General features: G+C 34.8%; 4 protein-coding genes across 7 annotated transcripts; all 4 read left to right on the forward strand.

Moving 5' to 3' along the window:
* The first annotated feature begins 40 nt into the window (after positions 1 to 40).
* On the forward strand, positions 41 to 4,741 carry Pdi (protein disulfide isomerase). The gene is made up of 8 exons (XM_072907543.1): positions 41 to 349; positions 1,830 to 2,161; positions 2,362 to 2,499; positions 2,602 to 2,832; positions 2,919 to 3,290; positions 3,376 to 3,504; positions 3,575 to 3,661; positions 3,837 to 4,741. Exons 1-8 carry the CDS (start codon positions 196 to 198, stop codon positions 3,885 to 3,887), a joined length of 1,494 nt encoding a protein of 497 aa, XP_072763644.1. The 5' UTR covers positions 41 to 195; the 3' UTR covers positions 3,888 to 4,741.
* Positions 4,742 to 4,951: 210 nt separating this feature from the next.
* On the forward strand, positions 4,952 to 7,523 carry LOC140674149 (uncharacterized). The gene is made up of 5 exons (XM_072907533.1): positions 4,952 to 5,389; positions 5,538 to 6,050; positions 6,206 to 6,547; positions 6,647 to 6,917; positions 7,012 to 7,523. Exons 1-5 carry the CDS (start codon positions 5,195 to 5,197, stop codon positions 7,260 to 7,262), a joined length of 1,572 nt encoding a protein of 523 aa, XP_072763634.1. The 5' UTR covers positions 4,952 to 5,194; the 3' UTR covers positions 7,263 to 7,523.
* LOC140674124 (dynein axonemal intermediate chain 2) lies at positions 7,481 to 11,084 on the forward strand. 4 transcript variants are annotated; one of them, XM_072907500.1, is made up of 11 exons: positions 7,481 to 7,591; positions 7,672 to 7,907; positions 7,982 to 8,143; positions 8,228 to 8,486; positions 8,574 to 8,827; positions 8,936 to 9,095; positions 9,428 to 9,620; positions 9,701 to 9,836; positions 9,901 to 10,047; positions 10,607 to 10,819; positions 10,896 to 11,084. In XM_072907500.1, the coding sequence occupies exons 2-11, from the start codon at positions 7,728 to 7,730 to the stop codon at positions 10,971 to 10,973; spliced, it is 1,782 nt and encodes a 593-aa protein (XP_072763601.1). In that variant the 5' UTR covers positions 7,481 to 7,591; positions 7,672 to 7,727; the 3' UTR covers positions 10,974 to 11,084. The 4 variants fall into 4 exon arrangements, with proteins under 4 accessions (XP_072763601.1, XP_072763610.1, XP_072763617.1 ...); XM_072907509.1 differs by having other exon boundaries at positions 9,901 to 10,011; XM_072907516.1 differs by having other exon boundaries at positions 8,574 to 8,659.
* A 2,529-nt stretch (positions 11,085 to 13,613) lies between these two features.
* On the forward strand, positions 13,614 to 20,416 carry LOC140662983 (uncharacterized). Its single transcript, XM_072886791.1, has 6 exons — positions 13,614 to 15,317; positions 16,007 to 16,151; positions 16,584 to 16,955; positions 17,225 to 17,380; positions 17,764 to 18,215; positions 18,646 to 20,416. Exons 1-6 carry the CDS (start codon positions 13,879 to 13,881, stop codon positions 19,649 to 19,651), a joined length of 3,570 nt encoding a protein of 1,189 aa, XP_072742892.1. The 5' UTR covers positions 13,614 to 13,878; the 3' UTR covers positions 19,652 to 20,416.
* Positions 20,417 to 20,512: the final 96 nt, after the last annotated feature.

Here is a 20,512-nt window from a genome sequence, read left to right on the forward strand (position 1 = left end):
GCCCGCCGACGCAGCGTCGCGTCCGCTCATTCGTCGCGCGTTCCTCGTGGATGGTGTCTTCCTTCATTATCCCTTCATCGTTGCCGTCATCGCAGTCTGCGTCAGCGAGGTGAACGTATTATTTCGACTCGGTTCTCCGAAGGAATCAGTGACGAGAAGAGAGTGTTGCGGGCAACAAGAAAAAGACAGATCAGCATGAAAGGTTTTATCGGCGAATTTGGTTTCGCGACGCTTTTCCTGGCCGCGGCCTGTCTCGCCAAGGTCGAGGTCGACGAGGGTGTCTTGGTGGTTACCAAGGATAACTTCGACAGCGTCATCCAGGACAACGAGTTCGTACTCCTCGAGTTCTGTAAGTATATATAGAGATATATATATACACACATGTATATATATATATATATATGTGTGTATATATATATATATAGATGTATATATATATCTCATGTATTTGTACCTTCTTTCTCTTCGGGGTATATCTGTTGCTCCAAAGGAGCTACACCGGTCCATCTGCACTTTCTGTACTCGGGATGGGACTATTCACGCTTCGCGATTACAAAGATGAAGAAAAAATATAATACGATTCTCTTTACGGAAAATAATGTAACAGAGTTACGTATGATTAAAAAGGGGAGTTGAGAAGTTTATTGAAATTTATCCTTCGCAACTCCTACGCCGAGATGCGTAGTTTGCCGGTTTGACTCGTGCGATCCAGATGTGAGGCACGAACACCGTACACGTCATCACTCGAGTATCTTCGAGGAGAGATAACGGGAGACCGGTAGCAGCGGTACACGAGGTCGACCTAAGATTTCGGCCACATTCAGTGTGATTTCCTACAATTTAGTCTTATTCTTCTTCCTCTCCTCTTTTTCGATGATATTCGAAAGATGAAGCCTGTAACACCTTTAGTCCACATGATCATAGAAAAAAGCGAAAAAATGACAAAAAAAAAATAAATATCCATTTTGACCATAATATCTATGAAATTCTTATCAATAAGATGTTTACGAGATTTTCATCTCGTAAAATGCCTTTCAGTGACTATTTCGTATACGTTCTTGATGACTCTTCGCCCAATAATAAAACGCAGACCCACGCGTTTATTTTGTCTAAGTGTAGGAAAGTGCAAAAATGAGACAAGGACAGGCCTCTATCTTGGTATTTTTTTTTACCGTTATACATTTCTTCTGTAAAGTCCGTGATCGGACCGAGATGTCGGATGGCATCAATTATGATTCCATAATAATAATGATGATGACGATTGCCGGTAATCGAACAGTGTCCACGAACAGAATGATTCCAAATTTATCCATCGTGACCAGGTTTAATCAAATCGAATTAATTGTGTCATCAACTGAGATCGAGAGATTAATGCATCATTTTTATCAATTTTATCATTTTTTAAATCACTAATTGCCATTTTGTCGACTTACATGATTAATATGGTATACCATATGGTATTCGTGTAATTCAATAGTACAAATATATATCTGAAAGATATATGATATCTTTTAACTTATAAAGTCATAGGATGATAATCTGATATTTTTATTTTTATTTTATTTTATTAAATAAAAGCCTTAATATAGAAAAGAATTCCTTGAGAATCTTTTCTTTATAATCTTTCTAAATTCAGTAGAGTTATGATGTTTTATATATTTGATTATATCATTCTCAAAATTATAGTAAAAATAAGAAATAAAATAAAAAAATTTATAGTGCTGTGAAGGATTATTGTCAATAAAATTTTTCTTGGATAATAATAAGTCTTGTATTTTGGTACAATATCAAAATATGAACATTAACATATTTCTTTTATACTATCACAGATGCTCCATGGTGCGGACATTGCAAAGCTTTAGCACCTGAATATGCTAAAGCAGCAAAGAAACTGGAAGATGCTAAATCATCAATTAAATTAGGCAAGGTAGATGCAACAGTTGAAACACAACTCGCCGAGAAGCACGGAGTGAGGGGATATCCCACTCTCAAATTTTATCGTAAAGGAATCCCGAGCGAATATACCGGTGGCCGTCAAGCTGATGACATTGTCAACTGGCTAAATAAAAAGATTGGTCCGCCTGCCAAAGATTTGCCGACAGTCGACGAGGCAAAAGCATTTATCGAGGCACACAATGTCTCTATTGTTGGATTCTTTAAGGTATAACAATCATAAAATATTGTTAAACGTATCTCTTTGGTTTATTTGTCGCTATGTAATTTATGTATGTTTATTATTACCTGACTAATGTATAAAATTGCTTGTATTTTATTATATATTGTAATGATCAAAATCTGATACAGTAGCAACTTTCTTAATGTATTTTGCTCTTCATATATGTATATTATTGACTTTATTAGGATGTCACAAATGATGCCGCCAAAGTGTTCTTGGAAGTTGGTAGCAGTGTGGATGATCAAGTGTTTGGTATTACTAGCGCCGATGAAGTGTTAAAGGAATATGAGGTTGAAGATGGAAAGATTGTGCTATTCAAGAAGGTATGTCTACATTACTGTATTGTAAGAACAATTTCAAGCAAAATTTATTTCCATTTTTTAAGATAAGAATTCGCAAACACTTTAATTTTTTATTCTTTGTAGTTTGACGAAGGAAAGGCCGTCTACGACGGAGAAGTTACCATTAAAGATGTACAAAACTTTATTTCCGTACACTCGTTACCTCTGGTCGTCGAATTTAACCAAGACACAGCGCAGAAGATTTTCAGCGGAGACGTTAAGAGTCACTTGCTAGTCTTCCTCAGCAAGGAAGCTGGTCATTTTGAAAAACACATTGATGGAATTCGAGAGCCAGCGAAAAAATATCGCGGCGAGGTATGAAATATATTTGTACATTATACTCTTGGAGATTATTTTCAGAAAAATTAATTAAAATATCACTTTAAAATATCGGAACGTAGGTCCTGTTCGTGACGATCGACTGTGATGAGACTGATCACGAACGTATTCTCGAATTCTTCGGCTTGAAGAAGGAAAATGTACCAGCTATGCGGCTTATTAAGCTCGAGCAGGACATGGCGAAATATAAGCCTGAAAATCCAGAAATAACCGCTGAAAATATCCTGGAATTCGTCAGCGCTTTTGTGGAGGGCAAATTGAAACGGCACCTACTTACGCAAGATCTGCCCGAGGATTGGGATAAGAACCCGGTTAAAGTCCTCGTCGGCACTAACTTCCACGAAGTTGCCTTTGACAAGGAGAAGGACGTTCTTGTTGAATTCTATGCACCTTGGTGTGGTCATTGTCAGCAGCTCGTACCCATTTATGATCAAGTATGTTTCCTCTTTTCGTTAAAATTCATAAACGCTATTAATTTCGGTGTGTAGCTTTGTTACATCGCTAAAGCGTTGATTTCAGCTTGGTGAAAAATATAAGGACAATGACAAGTTGGTTATCGCTAAAATGGATGCCACTGCTAACGAATTGGAAGATGTAAAGATCACCAGTTTCCCCACACTCACGTTATACAAGAAAGAGACAAATGAGGTACGAATTTCGCTTCCATTCACTTTGTGACTTTAGAATACGTTTATTTCAATAACTTTTGTGCTCTTAGGCTGTAAGCTATAACGGTGAAAGGACACTCGAAGGTCTTTCCAAATTTATCGAAAGCGATGGAGAATATGGTCAAGCTGCGGAAGAGGTATGTCATGGAATTATATTTGAATTGTGAAAGAAAAGCAATACAAATATTTTAAATTTTAAAAGAGAGAGAGAGAGAAAGATGGTAAATTATCTACTGTCCCCGCTATATTTTCATTGACGAATTTGACGAGTGATTTTCTTCTGTGTTGCTCATATTTTTTATTTCATCACAGGCTCAAGAAGAGGACGAAGACGACGATGTGCCAAGGAAGGACGAGTTGTAAACGCACATAATCATTATTATAAGAAGTAAAATCAACATTGACTTGTCTTTTATATTTCCTGCATCCAGTCAATGAACTCTAATTTTTCCCGCTTTACAAAAAAATACTTCATTTACTATGATATACATAATTCTCAGTGATGCATTCTCACACATTCGTTACTTTAGAAAATAAGTTGTCGTAAATGTGTACAATTTATATAGAAAATTATTATACGTTTGCAGTTTCACACAGAGAGTTAGTGTCACAATTTCGAGCTCAAATGTTGCAATGCACAAACATTTTATCTTTTAAATAGTAAAAAAATAAATTGTATAAGCAGTAAATCATAAAAATATACTTGAAGCTTTTAAAATGCTCGATAATGATATCTGAAATATATATTTTTACACGATTATATCATTTTATTGACTCGAGTTTTGACGTGACTCTCTATCCTCTGGATATGCGACATTTATATAGTTTTGCGCTTTTATCTCTCCACAAATGTTTTTAATACCGGAGAGTGAATCATTTAAGCAAATTTGAAAAAATCATGAATCATATTTTATTTTTTATAAAAATTTATTTTTATCAACACATATAAGCGGTTTATTGCTCGTTGCTGCGCGCAAACGAAAGCAAGTCTTCGGGCAGTGCAAGAGCTAGTGGTTTACAAGTACATTTCCAATTTACAGCATTTTTAAAACTATCACGGCTGGTGATGGTTTTAGATATATATAGTTAGGATAGACAGTTGTTTTCAATGTTCTAGTTTTTGATTGACTGAAACTCTAGGAAAAAAAATTAGCAATGAGGCACATATTGTCGAAAAAGGAGAAAAGAGAAAAGTAAATTATATATATACATATATATATATACACACTATCAAGTCTTTATTATATATTATTCTTAATATATGAAAGATACTATTCTATTCTGGTTTATGTCTATTTTATTATCATTATACTATAAGGTATAAATTATAAATATATGTTTTATACTGTATGTAATGTATACACATACCTACAAATATAGTTTTGAATTCGTTTTTTACACGTGAGTTATCAAACTCGCGTATTTGCCTTGCGTTCAGCAAGTAATATATGATTTGCGCGTTTGCGTAAATATGCAACAGTGTGACGAGTAATCACACCGATTATATAATAATTCATATAAACAAGTACTTATGTGTACTATCTTATTGCTTAAAGCAATAATTATGTTACGTACGAAAATTAACACTTTGAGTGGCAAACATTTTATTTTTTTCTATCATTCTTCTATAATAATGTTACGTTTATATTTTTTATTAGGATCGCGGACAAATGGAAATAACAGGTCATATGTTGAATTTGTCAAATTTGTACGAATTGTTACACGACACTTTGTTAATTACGGAGGAAGTGAAACAGATACTGAAAATGGACTGCGATGAAGCAGCATTCGTCTTAAAGCCGTGGCAAGTGAAGACCGTTGTCGAAAAACAAATAAATGACGAGGGCATTTGTAATTGTTACAAAGTATGATAATCCATCCATTATTATATATATGTATATATATATATGTGTGTATTTATATATATATATGTATATATATATATATATATATTTGTTTATATAATTTATATATGTATATATAAATATTTGTTTTATACTTGTCATTAATTAGATTGCGAATGAAAACGAAACTGAGGAAATCGCTGCGGGGATAGGACGAGCAATAATTCTGGCACAAGAATTGCGGGAAAAGTTGAAGCTTAATGTAACTTCGTCGAAGAAAAAATTTTGGAGGAAAGATTCGATTGAACATGTTTATTCGTCCAATCTTATGTTAGTTAACGACCGTAAAAAAATATCAAAAAATAATATTTCGACGCAAAAGGCGAATGTCGTGAAGAGTTTTGACGCTAAAAAAACTGTACAAGCTAAAACCGACAAAGTAACGGGTAACGACATGGCGAGAAAATTTACATCCCTAAAATCTATTGACAGTGCGAAACAAAGTGATGCAACTGATAAGAAAATACAAGACGTAAAATCGAAAACGTCACCTACAAAGGTTGCGGCAAAATCAAAGAGGGGAAAAAATTTTATACTAGAAAATAAATTACACGTTAAAAAGATAAGTTCAACGAATAAATTACAAGCTGGACGTAATAATTTTAATGACGATCCGCAAAATGTATGTAATATAATATACACATGTTTAAATATATAGATATATATATATATATATATATATTTCTTTATTATATATATTTATTAAATATATGTATATAAAGAGTATATATAAAGTTTTAATATAAAATTATTTTATTGTGCGCGTTTTTATTTCAGTCAAGAAAGTCTTTAACGCCTGAAGCATCAGCTGCTGAATTGAACGATTTAATACGCAAAATAGCGCGACAACCTACCGAGAGTGCGTTAATTCCTTCTCCCGACCGTGCTAGAATTGATTGTCCATTACATGGAGATAACGCGCATCAATTTGTACAAGAACGGATCGCAACGATAGACGTAGTAGAAGCACTGCGATATTTTAATGTACCGAATGATATTGTTAAAGTATCGAGATCTTATCATGCATTTTTAAAGACTGAAAATAATGACTCAAACGATATTAAAGAAGATAGATACGGGAAATCACTTGATGCTTTTCTAAGAGAATTCGAAACGATGGTAAGTAAAAGAGAAAATTAGTGCAAGAGAAAATACGTATTTTTAAAACTATATAAAATTATTTTTATATTTGTGATTTTTTATTTTTACGTCACACAGAATTCCCAAGATTGTTTACCACAAGAGCATCATTTGCTTAAAACAGCAGCTGAATCAATATCTATATTTAGTAAAATTTTTAATGAATTTTTAAACTCAACTCAACTGAATGATATGAAGAGTACTCTCGATCAATTAGCAGCTTCTTTAAAGCAATATAACATCAAAAATGTTGTAAAACCTGCGAAAACACCATTTTATAATTTTTCTTTGGCAAGAGGCTGGATGTCGAACGGTATATGGAATGTCTCCTGTATAGAACATTTTGAAAGTAAATTTATACTTTATATATACATACATCGGTTTTTTGAATACTTAATTTTTAATTTCGCTCAAATATATTTTATTTCGATTTAACGTTTCAGATTTTTCCCGAGCGTACAACATAAGATATCGTAACAGGAAGCAATTGTTATCGTTGTACGAAGCGATACAAAAATTACAGCGTACGGAATATCTGAATAAGCTGATCTTCATTATTTTACGTGATTTAATACCTACTGTCAAGTCAAACGTGGAGCCTACGAACGCGGAATATGCGTTGGTGTACAAGACAATGTTTGTCCTTCATCAGGGTTTAAATCCCAAAGTGCCAGTTTTAGTGAGAACCGATTGAGCCAAGTCTCATGCCATATATATTCTGTGTTACTATAGAAACCACCATGTATGTACGCTTAATTGATATCTATTTATCTTTTGCGAAAATAGAACTCTATTAGATGAACGGTGAAAAATATAAGGAAATACATAGAGTTGTATTTCTTTTACTATAACATAATTTTTAGTTTTATCTCTCATATATTATTTTTTTTCTCATTGTGTTCGACTCTAAAAGTGCTATTTGTTAAGAGGTGAAAATAAAGTTTTGAATATCAAATACTGAACAATTTTTATGAGTATATCCGGATCTGCCCTATAAGCGCATAATATTATATAATATTTAAGGTATATTCTTAGAATATCATATCTTCTAAAAATATATCTTGAATATATCTTAAATATTATATAATATTATGCGCTTATAGGGTGTATGTCTCCTCTTTTCTCCGTTCTATAATTCCGCAATTATTTATTATATACAATGAATACGGAATATGCTTATACGAGGAAAAGATTGCATTTTGGAAAGGAATGCAATTTTTCCGACTTCGACAAGACCGAGGTGGAAATCAAGTCAAATCCGTCGTTGATGAGCAATTATGTCAGAATGGATCCCGTTACACATTCTACACAATTTGGTAAAGTTTACGCAGTTCACGAGGTATGATACATTTCTTTGCAATATTTTTGTGAAAAATACATTGTCACAATAGATGCATAGAACTTATGTCGCAGGTAAATACGACTACCGCAACATACAAAGACAACAAGATGTTTCATTATGAGGGCGGCTGGCCGAAGGATATAAACATGAAAGATTTGGAACAGACGGTCAGGTATAGACGCAAAATCGAGAAGGATGAGCTGTACATCCACACGATGCTGCAATTGTTACCTGTAAAAGAAAAGTTTCATCTTTTTATCTTTTTTTGTCAATCTTTTTGAAATGATCGGAATTGGGACTCTTTCGTTCTTTTCAAGTCGATGGAGCACTGCATTTTACAAAACAACGCTTGCAACATCTACGAGCAGTACTTTGAAGACGTAGAGACGAACCCGTTGATACAGAGGGCCTTCTCGCGCACGGTGAACGTTTATCGTGATCCTCTGACAACGAAACGGCAGATTACTCATCTGTCATGGTCACCGGATCAAGGTAATCGTTTCGCGGCCAGTTACTGCAATGAAGATTTCAAGAAGAGTTCCAGCGGCAATTACGCGTCGTACATCTGGGAGGTAGGTGCGTGTCGGGCACGCACAATCGATTGAAGTCGAATAGCAATCGCGTTGACGAATAATATACTGGAAGGAAAATTCTATTCCGTAGAGAACCCAAACAATCCCTACATGATGTTAAAACCGTTTTGTCCGAGTCTGACGTTGGAATACAACCCTAAGGACAGCAATGTTTTGGTAAGTGGTTTAGCGACCGGTCAGGTAACCTGCTGGGATATCAGGCGAGGATCGGAAGCGGTGGATATCAGCTCGGTAGAGTTCAGCCACCGGGATCCCTGCGATAAGACCCTATGGATTAATTCCAAAACCGGTACCGACTTCTTTAGCGCTTCGAAAGACGGACAGGTGTATATATATATATATATATATATATATATATATATATAATTTTTCGGTTATTCACAAGACATCTATTGTATCCAATAGGCCTGCGTTGTCTATTTCATCTTGTAGATAAAGTGGTGGGATACCAGGAAAATGCAGATTCCGACGGAGACGTTGGTAATAGACTTGCTGAAGCCGGAAGATCAGAATGTAGACAAAGCAATCGGCATTTCGGCTCTTCAATTCGAACCGTCAATTGGCACGCGTTTCATGTGTGGTTTGGAAAACGGTATGATAAATCCGCTAGGTGAATCATATATACTTGTACATATTCGAAATTACTCTGTTTCTATAGACTCTTCGAGAAATAAGAAATAGACAAATAAAGCGAGATAAATTGTTTTATAAGTAAAACATTGATATCGCGAATAACAAATAATTTTCAAAAACGGGAAAAGATTTATTTACACGATATTAAACAATCGTGTAAGTAAGTGATATACGAAGTCTACAGTCACATTAATACCAAATCATCGAATGTGTAGAATTCAGCTTTTGAATTAGTTGAATTTTGAATCTGTAAAATATTGCCGATGAGGATATAATTCCAATGTCGTCCAGGTATCGTGATATCGGGTAATCGCAAGGGTAAAACACCTGGTGAGAAGATTGCTACGAGATTTAAGGCGCAATACGGACCGGTTATAAGTCTGGAGAGAAATCCGACATTTGTGAAAAACTTTTTGACAGTCGGCGACTGGACTTCGAGAATCTGGTCGGAAGACTGTAGAGAATCCTGTATAGCGTGGACACCGTAAGCGTTTTAAAAATAAACAAGAAATTTGTGCGGCAAACTTGTTAAACAATTAACGAAATAATTAAATATTCCTACAGTGGTCATCGAGATTTTTTAACTGGCGGCGCGTGGAGTGCCACGCGTTATTCTGTCTATTATCTAATCAAAACCGACGGCACTTTAGATGTATGGGATTTCTTAATTCAACAGGACAGTCCGGTCCTTAGCGTAAAGGTATTGTTAACCCGACTTACACGACTGTAATTTCGAAACTTTACAATAACAATCTGGTTTAAAGGTCTGCGACGAGAGCTTGACGTGTTTACGGCCACACGAACAGGGACAATTGGCTGCGGTCGCGAACAAAAAGGGTTCGACCTATCTACTCGAATTTTCTGAAGCTTTAACGGTCAATCAAAAGAACGATAAATTACTGTTAACCGCGGTAACGTATATCGGATAACAATAGAAAGATTGATAAAAAAATCTTTTTTGTTTATTATTGTAAGATAATATATTTATATAACATATGTATATCTATAATAATAAACGCATACAATTTCGATTATACGTAATAATATCTTGTATTAATGTATTAATTTTTTAACAACATTTTTTATTAAAAGTAATTATTTTATTATTATTATTATTATTATATAAATGATCAGTTTTTAACGCTATGAGCTATATTTTTACAATTTTAATAGAACAGAAAAATACTAGTGTGTTTGATAAGCTTTCTTTGGTGCAATTATATTGATATTTTTAAAGAAAATTATTGCAGTCAATATAATATATGCGAAGCATCAATCTATTTCGATATATGATGAAAAAATTTATATATTGTTAAGTTTCTCATTTCTGTCACCATAATTTAATATGGCTGCCGTGGAATGATAGCTTAATCATTTAGGAAAATAAAAGAAACAGATTATATTTTTAACAGATTATTCTAATATTCCTGAATTAATACGATCAATGACACTATATCGATTTTGCTTCAGCTTCTGGATCGTGAGACGCGTAGAGAGAAAGTGATAGAAGCGAAAAATAGAGAGGCACGATTGAAGATGAAGACTTTAAAAATGCACGGCGAGTCAGATTTTGCCGATTCTTCCTCGAAACTGGACGAACGGGAGAATGCTAAAGATTCTTCGGGTTTGAGGAATGCGCTGATAGCACAATGCGAACAAGAGTACGAAAATATGATCAATACAGTGAGGGAACCATTTCATCGTTAAGTTCAATTAATTTTGCATGCAAGATATGTTTTCTAAATTTCAATTATTACAGGAGTTGACACGACAAGTGGAAGAAAGTAATGTAGAATTGAACAATAATGTGATGCAAAATAATGCTATTATAAATTGAAATGATTACGTAAAAGTTATGTAATTTAATTATACAAATAATTAAACTACAAATAGTAAAATATTTTAATCTTAATTGAACTATTAAAATACATTATAAATAGATAAACGATCCGAGGGAAAATAATTTAAAACAATGAAATACAATCAAAATCATATTTTAAAAATGTTGTTTAATATTAATATCTAATTGTTTGTATATTGATTTCCTTAATATAAGATTATAAAATATTTTATATCGTTTGATTGTTCATCCCCCTGTTTCTTTCGTCCTTTTCTTTTTCATTTTTCAAATTTTTCCTACATTTCTTTCTTTCTCTTTTTTACTTTTTCTTTCATCTCTATATTCTATTTCTTTATAAAAGAAAGAAAAAAGTGTAAAAATAATCTAACAAGAAGTATAAATATATCTTTTTCTGTACTGACGTCAATTAATCTTAAGCCCAGTACAGTGCCGTTGGCGAGCAAAAGGTGATCAAAAACCGATTCAGCAACCACTGAGACAAAGTCCTTATTAAGCACTAAATCCTTAAACCTGAAACAATCATTTACTGACCAATCACTATTCATCGGCTCTATTCCTGATCAATGTTATAAAGAAAAAGATCATCGTTAAAATTCACGTGAAAAAAAGAAAATGATTTGAGATATAAAGGAAAACTATATATTTTCTTATCGACAAGTGTAGCCTTCACGGCTTGATACGGTAGCTTTATGAAATCACTCTTCAACGGCTGCAAGCTACTGTGCGACACTATCGTTACATCCCCAAAATCGCAAAAATATACGGATACCTTGTTATCGCTGATAACATTGGTAACATACACTTTGAAACAAAATCGAACGTCGCTTAACAATTATGATTTTTTCAAAATAGGAAAGATATAAATTTTTTAGTACTGCCAGTTACTGGCAGTGAAATTCGAAGGCAGAGATATATGTGCCACAATAGCTGCGTATTCAACCAGAATTAAAGGGATAAAAAAGATATTATCAAATTATTATAAAATATATTATAAAGATTATTATAAAGATATTATCATATTGTTATATAAACTTACCTCAGATATGTGGACGAGTGTGGCTACGTTTGCTGCGTCGTCGGCTGCGAACCGACGGAACGTAGGTGAGGATCCATATGCCTCTACGAGGTATTTTCGTAGAAATAAATATTACAACATTAATTAATAGTTTAGTCATTATTAACATTCTTAATGTTATTAGGCAGTGGCCAAACTAAGTATAAGTGTAAAAATATTTATTAAAAATATTTTTAGCACAACATGTGTATAAATTATATTAGAACTTACACAAATATTCTGGTTTTTTTTTAGTTACCACGACATGATTATATTGAAATGGTTAGGTCTAACGGAGTATTACCTTGACAAAAATATTAATTTTTTTATTGTATTTTGTATATGTATATCACTTGTTTAAAAAGGAATTATAACGTTTAAATTTAAAATGTAAAATCTTTTTATAAAAATAAAAAGAAAAAGTACAAGATAATATATATATATTGTACTATCATCTATATATATCATATATTGTACTATATTCTAAACTATATGTAATTAATATATTTTTAATATTATTATTGTAAAAAATATTAAAATAAAAATGTCATTATACAGTATGTATTTATATTCTACTCATAGACATAGTACTATGTCTATGATTCTACTGCAAAATGTAATAATTATTAATTTATTATTAATATTGAAAGATTTATTTGTCATTAACCCTAGGCTGTCACACCGGGTCACCATGATCCGGACTTTTTCAAATAAAATGTGAATTTAAACAAAAGAATTTGTTTTCCACAATTTTTTTTCAAATAAAAATAATTAAAATATTAATTTTTTATAATTGAAATATATTTTTCTATGTTTGAACTTTATTTGAGAATTTTTTCAATAATTTTGGACACTTAGTTTTTAAACTGCAGCTCATCGAAAATTGCGTTGGGTCACAGTGACCCAGTGTGACAGCCTAGGGTTAATAACATTCTTAATGTTATTAGGCACCGGCTAAATCCATGAAATTTTATTATACTATTAATACATTTAAATATATATAAATATAATTGATATATAAATATATATAATTAATATATATAATTTAAAATTTAAATTTTATATATTAGTTTTATAAACGATTAACGAAATTTATAAATAATTTTATAATAAAATCAAGAGATATGTAGTTTTTAAATTTATAAAATCTTTAAGAAAATCTCTTCCATTCCTTCGAGAACTACTGTTTCCTCTACTGCTTTTCTTTCCCTTGAAAAACTTTCTCTTTTTTCTATGTCTATGTTACCTTTTAAATCACGCTACAAGAGTTTTAGAACTAAAACACTTATTCTAAACGCATTTTTTTGCGAAAATGATGGGAAAGAAAAATTATGCAAACACGAATTAAAGAGAGTAATCGCGATAACGATTATTATATTTTATCTCAAATTCTATCTTATCGCGAATATGAAAATCACATGAGATGTGAAACGCGCAACTTGTTTCACATCAAGATCCGTAAGAGTTTAAAATTGGTGACCGTTGTTGTTTATCGATCGATCCACACTCTTTCACGCGGTCAGTAACTGAACGTATACTCCCGCACCTGGCGTACATTCGTTCCTAGCAACGAGCTGTTGACGGGTTACTCTTTCTACGCGATGAACAACAAATATTCATATCAATGATATTAACAAGAATTACTGATATAGCGAAGACGAGAAATTATTCTACCTAGTGTCTACAACTAAAAACCAGTGGTGAATTTGTCATCTTCGTAAATGCAGCCGATCGATTCGCACAAGTGGAACATATGCACGCGATACATTTTTTCAACGACCTTGTTCCTTTTAACGTGACAAGAGTGACTAGAAAGAGATTGTAAGAATGGCCAAGTCCGCCGAGTCTACAAGGGGTAGAAAATTGAGGAGATCGCGCAATGTATCGTCCTTTTTGGAGGAGTCGATGGAGAATGCGACCTCACCGCCGAAGACGACGATGAGTGTCATTGTGGATGTTCACAATGAAAATCAACAACGGGATGACGAGAATGGTCTGGCGATCGAACTCTCGGATAAGGAGACTAAACGATCCTCTCAAAGCTCGAAAGTTTCTTCGCGAGCGAGCGAAGCGTCTGGGAATAGCTCAGCTGATCGCGGAGCCAGAAGGAGGAAGTCGTCTGAGAACGACCGTTCTCATCGGTCGCATAACGAGGTGATGACAATGGTATCATTAGATCTGATAGAGGAATCCGGGAACAAAAATGACTCCCGCCAAGAGAAACCGCGCCGCAGGAAGCAATGGAACCCCGGGACAAACGAGACAGAGATTATGGATTCGAAAAAGCCACCGCGGAAACGTTGGTCCAAAGACACCGGAGTCATCCGGCTACCCGAGACGAGCGATGACGCGTCTCCGTTGATCGACGAGTCGCAACGTAAAGTTCCGGTTCCGGCGCCGCGAACCAGCAACGCGACCCTCGTTTTTGACAATCCAGCGTTCGTGTCCGAGGACGAGGTGCTTCGGATCGAGACCGATCACAATCGCGAAAGCACCAGGATTGAGATGGGGAGGATAGTAAGCGATCGCTCGAACATCGATGAAGCTAGCTCGACGTCCGGTTCTTCGAGGAAGCAACGACAAAACGAGCGACATACCGCGATGAACAGCGACAGTCGGTCTTCGAGGACAACGAGATCTTTGAACGGTCGAAAGATCAGCACCGGGGAACTAGATTCATCGACGAGTCTGGAGAGAGTCACCGACGAGATTCGATCGAGCTCGATGTCCGAAGATCGGACATCGACAGGCGGCGATGGGAGATTTCAATCGGAAGCGACGTCGCGAGGATCGTTGTTTGAAAAGAAAAAGCTTCCTGTCGGTGACGAGGTCATCAGTTCATCAGCTGCGAAGGATATGATCGATTCGACGGTTAAAAAAAAGAAAAGAAAAAAACGGAAACAGGAGAAGGAAGAAACGAAGAAGGATGAGAAGAGATACATCTCCGTAACAATTCATCGAGCGGATGTGCTCGAAGCCGACTATGCAAACGTGAAACGGCCGATGGTGATGATCCACATCGTAGAGGCTCGTACCGGCTCATACCTGAAGAACGGCGACGCCTACCTTCGGCCGTTGATTACCGGAAAATTCGACTTCAGAGAAAATAGATCAATGATACCGGTCTGGGAAGAGGAACTCGTCTTCGAGTACAATTTTGATGCGCTCGTAAAACGTGAGGATGGCGATCGAGTGGTGATCCTTTTCGAAGTGATAGACCTCCTAAGCTTTGCTGAAGCGAGCCTCGGCTACGATAGAATCGGCAAGTTTCTTCGATGACATCTTATATTAATTATTCTTAATAAACATATGCAGGATCAGTTTTATATAGATTTTTATTATTTTACGTCAAAATGTCGCATTTTATTATTATTTATTTTATTATTATTACAATAAATTATATATATGAAAAATAAATATAATATCTACATTATAAAATAAATATAAAAAATGTGACATCTTTATTATATAGTAAAGATCTATATATCAATCAAAGACGATTCCAACAAATTTGTTTGAAATGTTCACAGTGAATGCAGTAGAGCTTTTTGCAGTTTTGACATTAAACAAAAAAATAATAATCAATTAGCTGTTTGTTTTTTTGAAACAGTATCAATCACTTGAACGAAATATATGCGAATAAACTACATTCTTACAAAAGTGACCAGAATGCATATTAATTATCTAATTGTTCTTTCTCATTCTATTGTGATTTTATATCGGACAGTTTTGTTATATTCTCTATAAATTAATTATTACATGAAATAATTGATGTAATGTATATACTAATTGTAAGTCAAGGGAAGAAAGATGACTTTACAACCAAGGATATTTTCAGTAAAAATTACTCGATTGTAAAAACTGTTGATAAAGTAATATCTCGATTTCGTTATTACGATACTTTACTTGAAGTCCGGTAATTAAGTATATTTAATTTATGTTTGATTTTAGGTAGCGAGGGATGTTGGAACAAAATCGCCTGGGCATTTCTTAAACCCGTTGGAGTCAACAATATTCTTCATACGGATAAGAAAGTGCGATTACAGCTTTATAGACCTAGACGAAGCTCCAGAAGAACATACGGGAAACATACATGCGAGGTATATCTCTCCGTCCGTTTCTTATTTGACGAACGAACCTTTGATTAATTGGATTTTCATTGATTTGTTATCTAGAACCTTTAAACATTTTTTAGAAATTCTATATACGTGTCTGCTTTCTATCTATTTGCGTTTCGCTCCGAATCTTTTAATAGTTAGCTTACAATAGTTCATCTTTAGCTTAAAATTCATAAATTTATCATGTATAGAATACAAATCGTAAATCGTAATACGTATATAATAATTTAATTCGATATAGTGTTAAAAAGGTCATGTAATTCTCTCTTTCTCTCTTTATACTTTTAAAAACACCAAAAGAGCTGAAGCAAACAACTTTGAATATTCTATATTTTTTTTTAGCGGAGAAGGAAAATTTGTCAAGTTTCGTAAAAAACAATATAGCGTTCTATAATTTTTCTTTCACATATACAGGTTTACACGTGGTGGCAATCGAACAGCAGGGACAAGTATCCGAGCAGCCTTCTGGTAACAGTAACGTCAGTCCTGCCATCGAAACACGAGTCTGTACTTTATCAACAATTGCCGCTAAATCTCGATCTTCTCGACGACGCGCGTAACGATACACGAAGAAAACCTTCGACGGAGCATCACACGTCGGAATCGACGATAGGTCTGCCAAAATGGGCACGATTGGCCGCCCAGTCCTGCAAGATCCCGAACGAGAAAATGTTCGAGACGGAGGCGAGCGAGAACGGCTGTTTCTACATCGCCTTCAGCAACGACGGCAAGTATCTGGCCTGCGTCCATTCCGAGGAGTACAATTATCCAATTGTCATTTATGAGGTGCGTTCGCAATGTCGCAGGTATTGAAATAATATCGCATCTATAGAGGAGAGAAAGAGAGAGAGAGAGAAGAGAGGATGAAAAAATTTCATTTTCATTTAAAATTTCAATTTTTTCAAGACAAAGTATATTGCACAAAATTTAATAGCGTACCTAATATATATAATAATCACCATTGACAGACAATTGTTACCTTTCGTTTTGATGTTTATTCACCGAAATAACGATATGTTCCGAATCGTGTGTAATTATTATACTTTTACTTACAGGTCGAAACCGGCAAAATCCATGTTCGGTTTCTCGGCCACAAAACTTTTGTGTACTCTCTAAATTGGTCCAGCGACGATTATCACCTGCTGTCGACGTCCGCGGATCAAACGGCACGTATCTGGGATATTCGCAATCAAATTGTGCAGCACATCGAGGTGAGAGAACGAGCAGATCATTTCTTTTTAAAATTAGTGATACTCTCTATAGCGCTTTCTAGATATCAATATTTTTCTAAATATTCAAGTAAATACAATATATTTATTTTTTCGATATCGAGTGCCTGCATTTAATATATATATATTTACGCTATAATTTTTTTCTTTTATATAATTTTAAAAAATATTAAAAGAATATACTTAAAAATTTTGTCACATATTTTGGTCGAAAAAAAATGTGTATTGTGTAGTATACGACGAAGGGTTTTTTAAGATGGAAATTAAAGGAATGTATTCAGGGAAAATTTACATTATACTTACAAGCTGTAAAACGTTGGATGAAACTAACAACTGATTTTATTCGGCCGTCCAATTGATTGCAGATGCTGCCGCATCCTTCGTACGTTTATTGTGCCAGGTACGCTCCCGGCAAGTTGACGATTGTAGCAACAGGATGTTACGATGGAGTAGCTCGCATCTGGGCAAACGAGAACAGAAGGTCTACGAAACGAGAGTTGAGCCAGGAGTTGGAAGGCCACAAGGGTTTCGTCAGCTCCATGGTCTTTCAAAAAAATGGTAACTTAATCACAGCCGACAGTGTAGGATCGATAATCCTTTGGACGGTTCGCCGAAACGATAGGATGTCATCGAGGTGGGAATGGTGCGTCTCGAGGAGGATAAAGATTCGCGAGATTGAGGGGGTTGTCATCAACACGATCGTTCTGCATCCCCTTGAATCTAGACTTCTCGTGCATTCAAGGGACAATGGCCTGCGAATGGTGGATCTTGCGACCGGCGTAGTCTTGCGAAAGTACAAACAGCTGAACAACCAAAGGTATATTCATCAGGAATGTCTCTTTTTATTCTCAATACATTAATCTTCCTTATATTTTTTTTGATTTCTTCCAAGATTTTTTTCTGTATGCTCTGTATACTTTCTTCTTTCCTCAGTTTTTTCTTCTGTCGTTTCCGTTTTTTCTATATCTTGTCTCTCTTCTTTATTTCTTTTATATCATATATATTTTGATATTTTCCACACACAGATTTATCATCCATCTTAAAAATTTATGCCTTTCCTTTTGGCTTCTTCCATTCAATTCACGCTCTTAGTTTCGCTTTAATATGATCCTTGTTTTTTTTTTCAAATCTTTGTATGTCATATTTCTTTCATGTATTATTACTATCCTTCTCATTTTTTTCTCTTATTTTTCCTTGCATTATTTATTAATTCAATTTATTGAATTTCTCGTTCTTCTTATTTATAGGATACAATTGAGAGCCTGCATATCTCCCTGTGGTGGTTTGATCTTGTGCGGCGGAGAGGATTCCGTATTGAACATCTGGAACTTGGAAACGGGTAAGCACGTGGCCAAATACACGTACGACGGACGTAGCTCGTCCAGGGCAGTCATTACTTGCGTGGATTATCATCCCTACGACCACGTGCTGGCATTCTCAACATTTGGCAATTCGACGTCAGTCCGCGTCTTGAGGTTTAATAAGAACGCAAATGGCAGCGACGTTGGATTAAATCTTCTTACGGAGAATACGTCGCAAGCTTGCGATAATGAAGTGATCATGAACGTCTTGGAGCCTCCACTAGCCCGACAGGGCAAATCGAGTGGTGGTACAACGCGGAAAGAGGTCTTCTCGTCTTCTAGTCACCTCGCAAATGATCACACAATGATCCAGATTGATTGTGAGAACGATGATTGCGAGCGATCATGGACGACGCTTCGCCGCTTAAAAGAAATGGAACGATGCTGGAGGGAAAAGAGTCGGAATCGCTTGCATTGTATTATCGAAAAGATCGACTCGATGCTGTCAAAGAGTTCAATGTTCTTCGAGGATGAAGGCGAACGAGTTTCCAGTCGAATAAACGATCGTCGCCGTTCCTGGATCCGATCAAATACTAGCACGTCCAGCATCGCTCTTAAAGGAGATATACTTCTTGAAGACTGCACTGCAAATTCCGTTAGATACCAGCAGAGTGATCTTAACGAGGACGATAACAATGTACTGTCCAGCTCTGCAAGTCGTTCTAGGAGTCATTGCTCTTCCCGCAATTCGATTTCAGCTTCTCTCGAAAAAACCAACGCGATCGAGCTAAGCTCTCCAAACAGTGCCGGGACTTACGTCGTAGAAATGCCAGATTTGAATAAAAATGTCGATACAGTATCAATCATAGCCGAAAAGATGGATTCCACTCGATTGAGCAACAGCTCGCTGGCCAGCAATGTTACATTTATTATAGAGAACGAGCGAACATGAGTAATTTTTCTGTTTTTTTTTTGTATTAGTCTATCTCTGTCGTATATGGTGTATACAACAATATTTTAATTATATAATGTAAAGGTATTTTAAAAAATGCACAGGTGATGGCGAAAATTGTGTACACAAATTTTATTTTATTGTAACTCTATCTCTTCCTTCGGTTTTAGATCAATAAAAAAATAAAAATATACATCTGTTACAAATAAACCTCGCAAGAATTTCTAACAATACACTTATATTATAGCAATGAAGTAAATTATTTTAATTCAGGATCATGTAGCGGAAGCGACTAATCATATGTTTAAAGACATAATTTGCATCGTACGTGATACAATTAATGTGTGTGTGTGTGTGTGTGTGTGTGAGCGCGTGCGCGTGCGTGCGTGTGTATATATATGGAATGTCATTATGTTCAGTTAATTATTATACACAGCCAATCTTTGTCATTGGATAATCATACTGTTTAATATCATGGTCGTGCTAAGTTAAACAACGACAAAGAAATTTAAAAGAACATAACATTTTTGCTTAAGAATACTTGACACGAATAATAATAATAATAATAATAATAATAATAATAATAAAACTTGGCTTTTAAATAAACTTTATGTTATAACTTTAACAGGATAGAATACATCTGTCTGTGTGATAACAAAAATGTAATTAGTAATAAAGAACGATAAACAGTAAAAGCTGAAGGAAAAATAACATATGTCTATGTAATCATAAACATAAGCTTTTAAACGAACAATAATAATAAATCAAGTGTCTCTTTAATAAATCGAACCCTGTTATGCGCATTATGTGTCCGTATCTTCTAATACTAAAAAGAAAAAAAATATAATTTCCGAACAACGA

The sequence above is a fragment of the Anoplolepis gracilipes genome, chromosome 2 (genome assembly GCF_047496725.1).
Source record: "Anoplolepis gracilipes chromosome 2, ASM4749672v1, whole genome shotgun sequence".
In the NCBI taxonomy this organism is placed as follows: Eukaryota; Metazoa; Arthropoda; class Insecta; order Hymenoptera; family Formicidae; genus Anoplolepis; species Anoplolepis gracilipes.

Excerpts from the sequence above, each read along its gene's own strand:
- Pdi (XM_072907543.1), top strand. The coding sequence starts at position 196 with ATGAAAGGTTTTATCGGCGAATTTGGTTTCGCGACGCTTTTCCTGGCC. Across the intron at positions 2,162-2,361 it reads CTATTGTTGGATTCTTTAAG|GATGTCACAAATGATGCCGC; the intron begins GTATAACAATCA and ends TGACTTTATTAG. Across the intron at positions 3,662-3,836 it reads ATGGTCAAGCTGCGGAAGAG|GCTCAAGAAGAGGACGAAGA; the intron begins GTATGTCATGGA and ends ATTTCATCACAG.
- LOC140674149 (XM_072907533.1), top strand. The coding sequence starts at position 5,195 with ATGGAAATAACAGGTCATATGTTGAATTTGTCAAATTTGTACGAATTG. Across the intron at positions 5,390-5,537 it reads GCATTTGTAATTGTTACAAA|ATTGCGAATGAAAACGAAAC; the intron begins GTATGATAATCC and ends GTCATTAATTAG. Across the intron at positions 6,918-7,011 it reads CTGTATAGAACATTTTGAAA|ATTTTTCCCGAGCGTACAAC; the intron begins GTAAATTTATAC and ends TTAACGTTTCAG.
- LOC140674124 (XM_072907500.1), top strand. The coding sequence starts at position 7,728 with ATGAATACGGAATATGCTTATACGAGGAAAAGATTGCATTTTGGAAAG. Across the intron at positions 8,144-8,227 it reads CGATGCTGCAATTGTTACCT|TCGATGGAGCACTGCATTTT; the intron begins GTAAAAGAAAAG and ends GTTCTTTTCAAG. Across the intron at positions 9,096-9,427 it reads CATGTGTGGTTTGGAAAACG|GTATCGTGATATCGGGTAAT; the intron begins GTATGATAAATC and ends AATGTCGTCCAG.
- LOC140662983 (XM_072886791.1), top strand. The coding sequence starts at position 13,879 with ATGGCCAAGTCCGCCGAGTCTACAAGGGGTAGAAAATTGAGGAGATCG. Across the intron at positions 16,956-17,224 it reads ATCCAATTGTCATTTATGAG|GTCGAAACCGGCAAAATCCA; the intron begins GTGCGTTCGCAA and ends TTTTACTTACAG. Across the intron at positions 17,381-17,763 it reads AAATTGTGCAGCACATCGAG|ATGCTGCCGCATCCTTCGTA; the intron begins GTGAGAGAACGA and ends AATTGATTGCAG.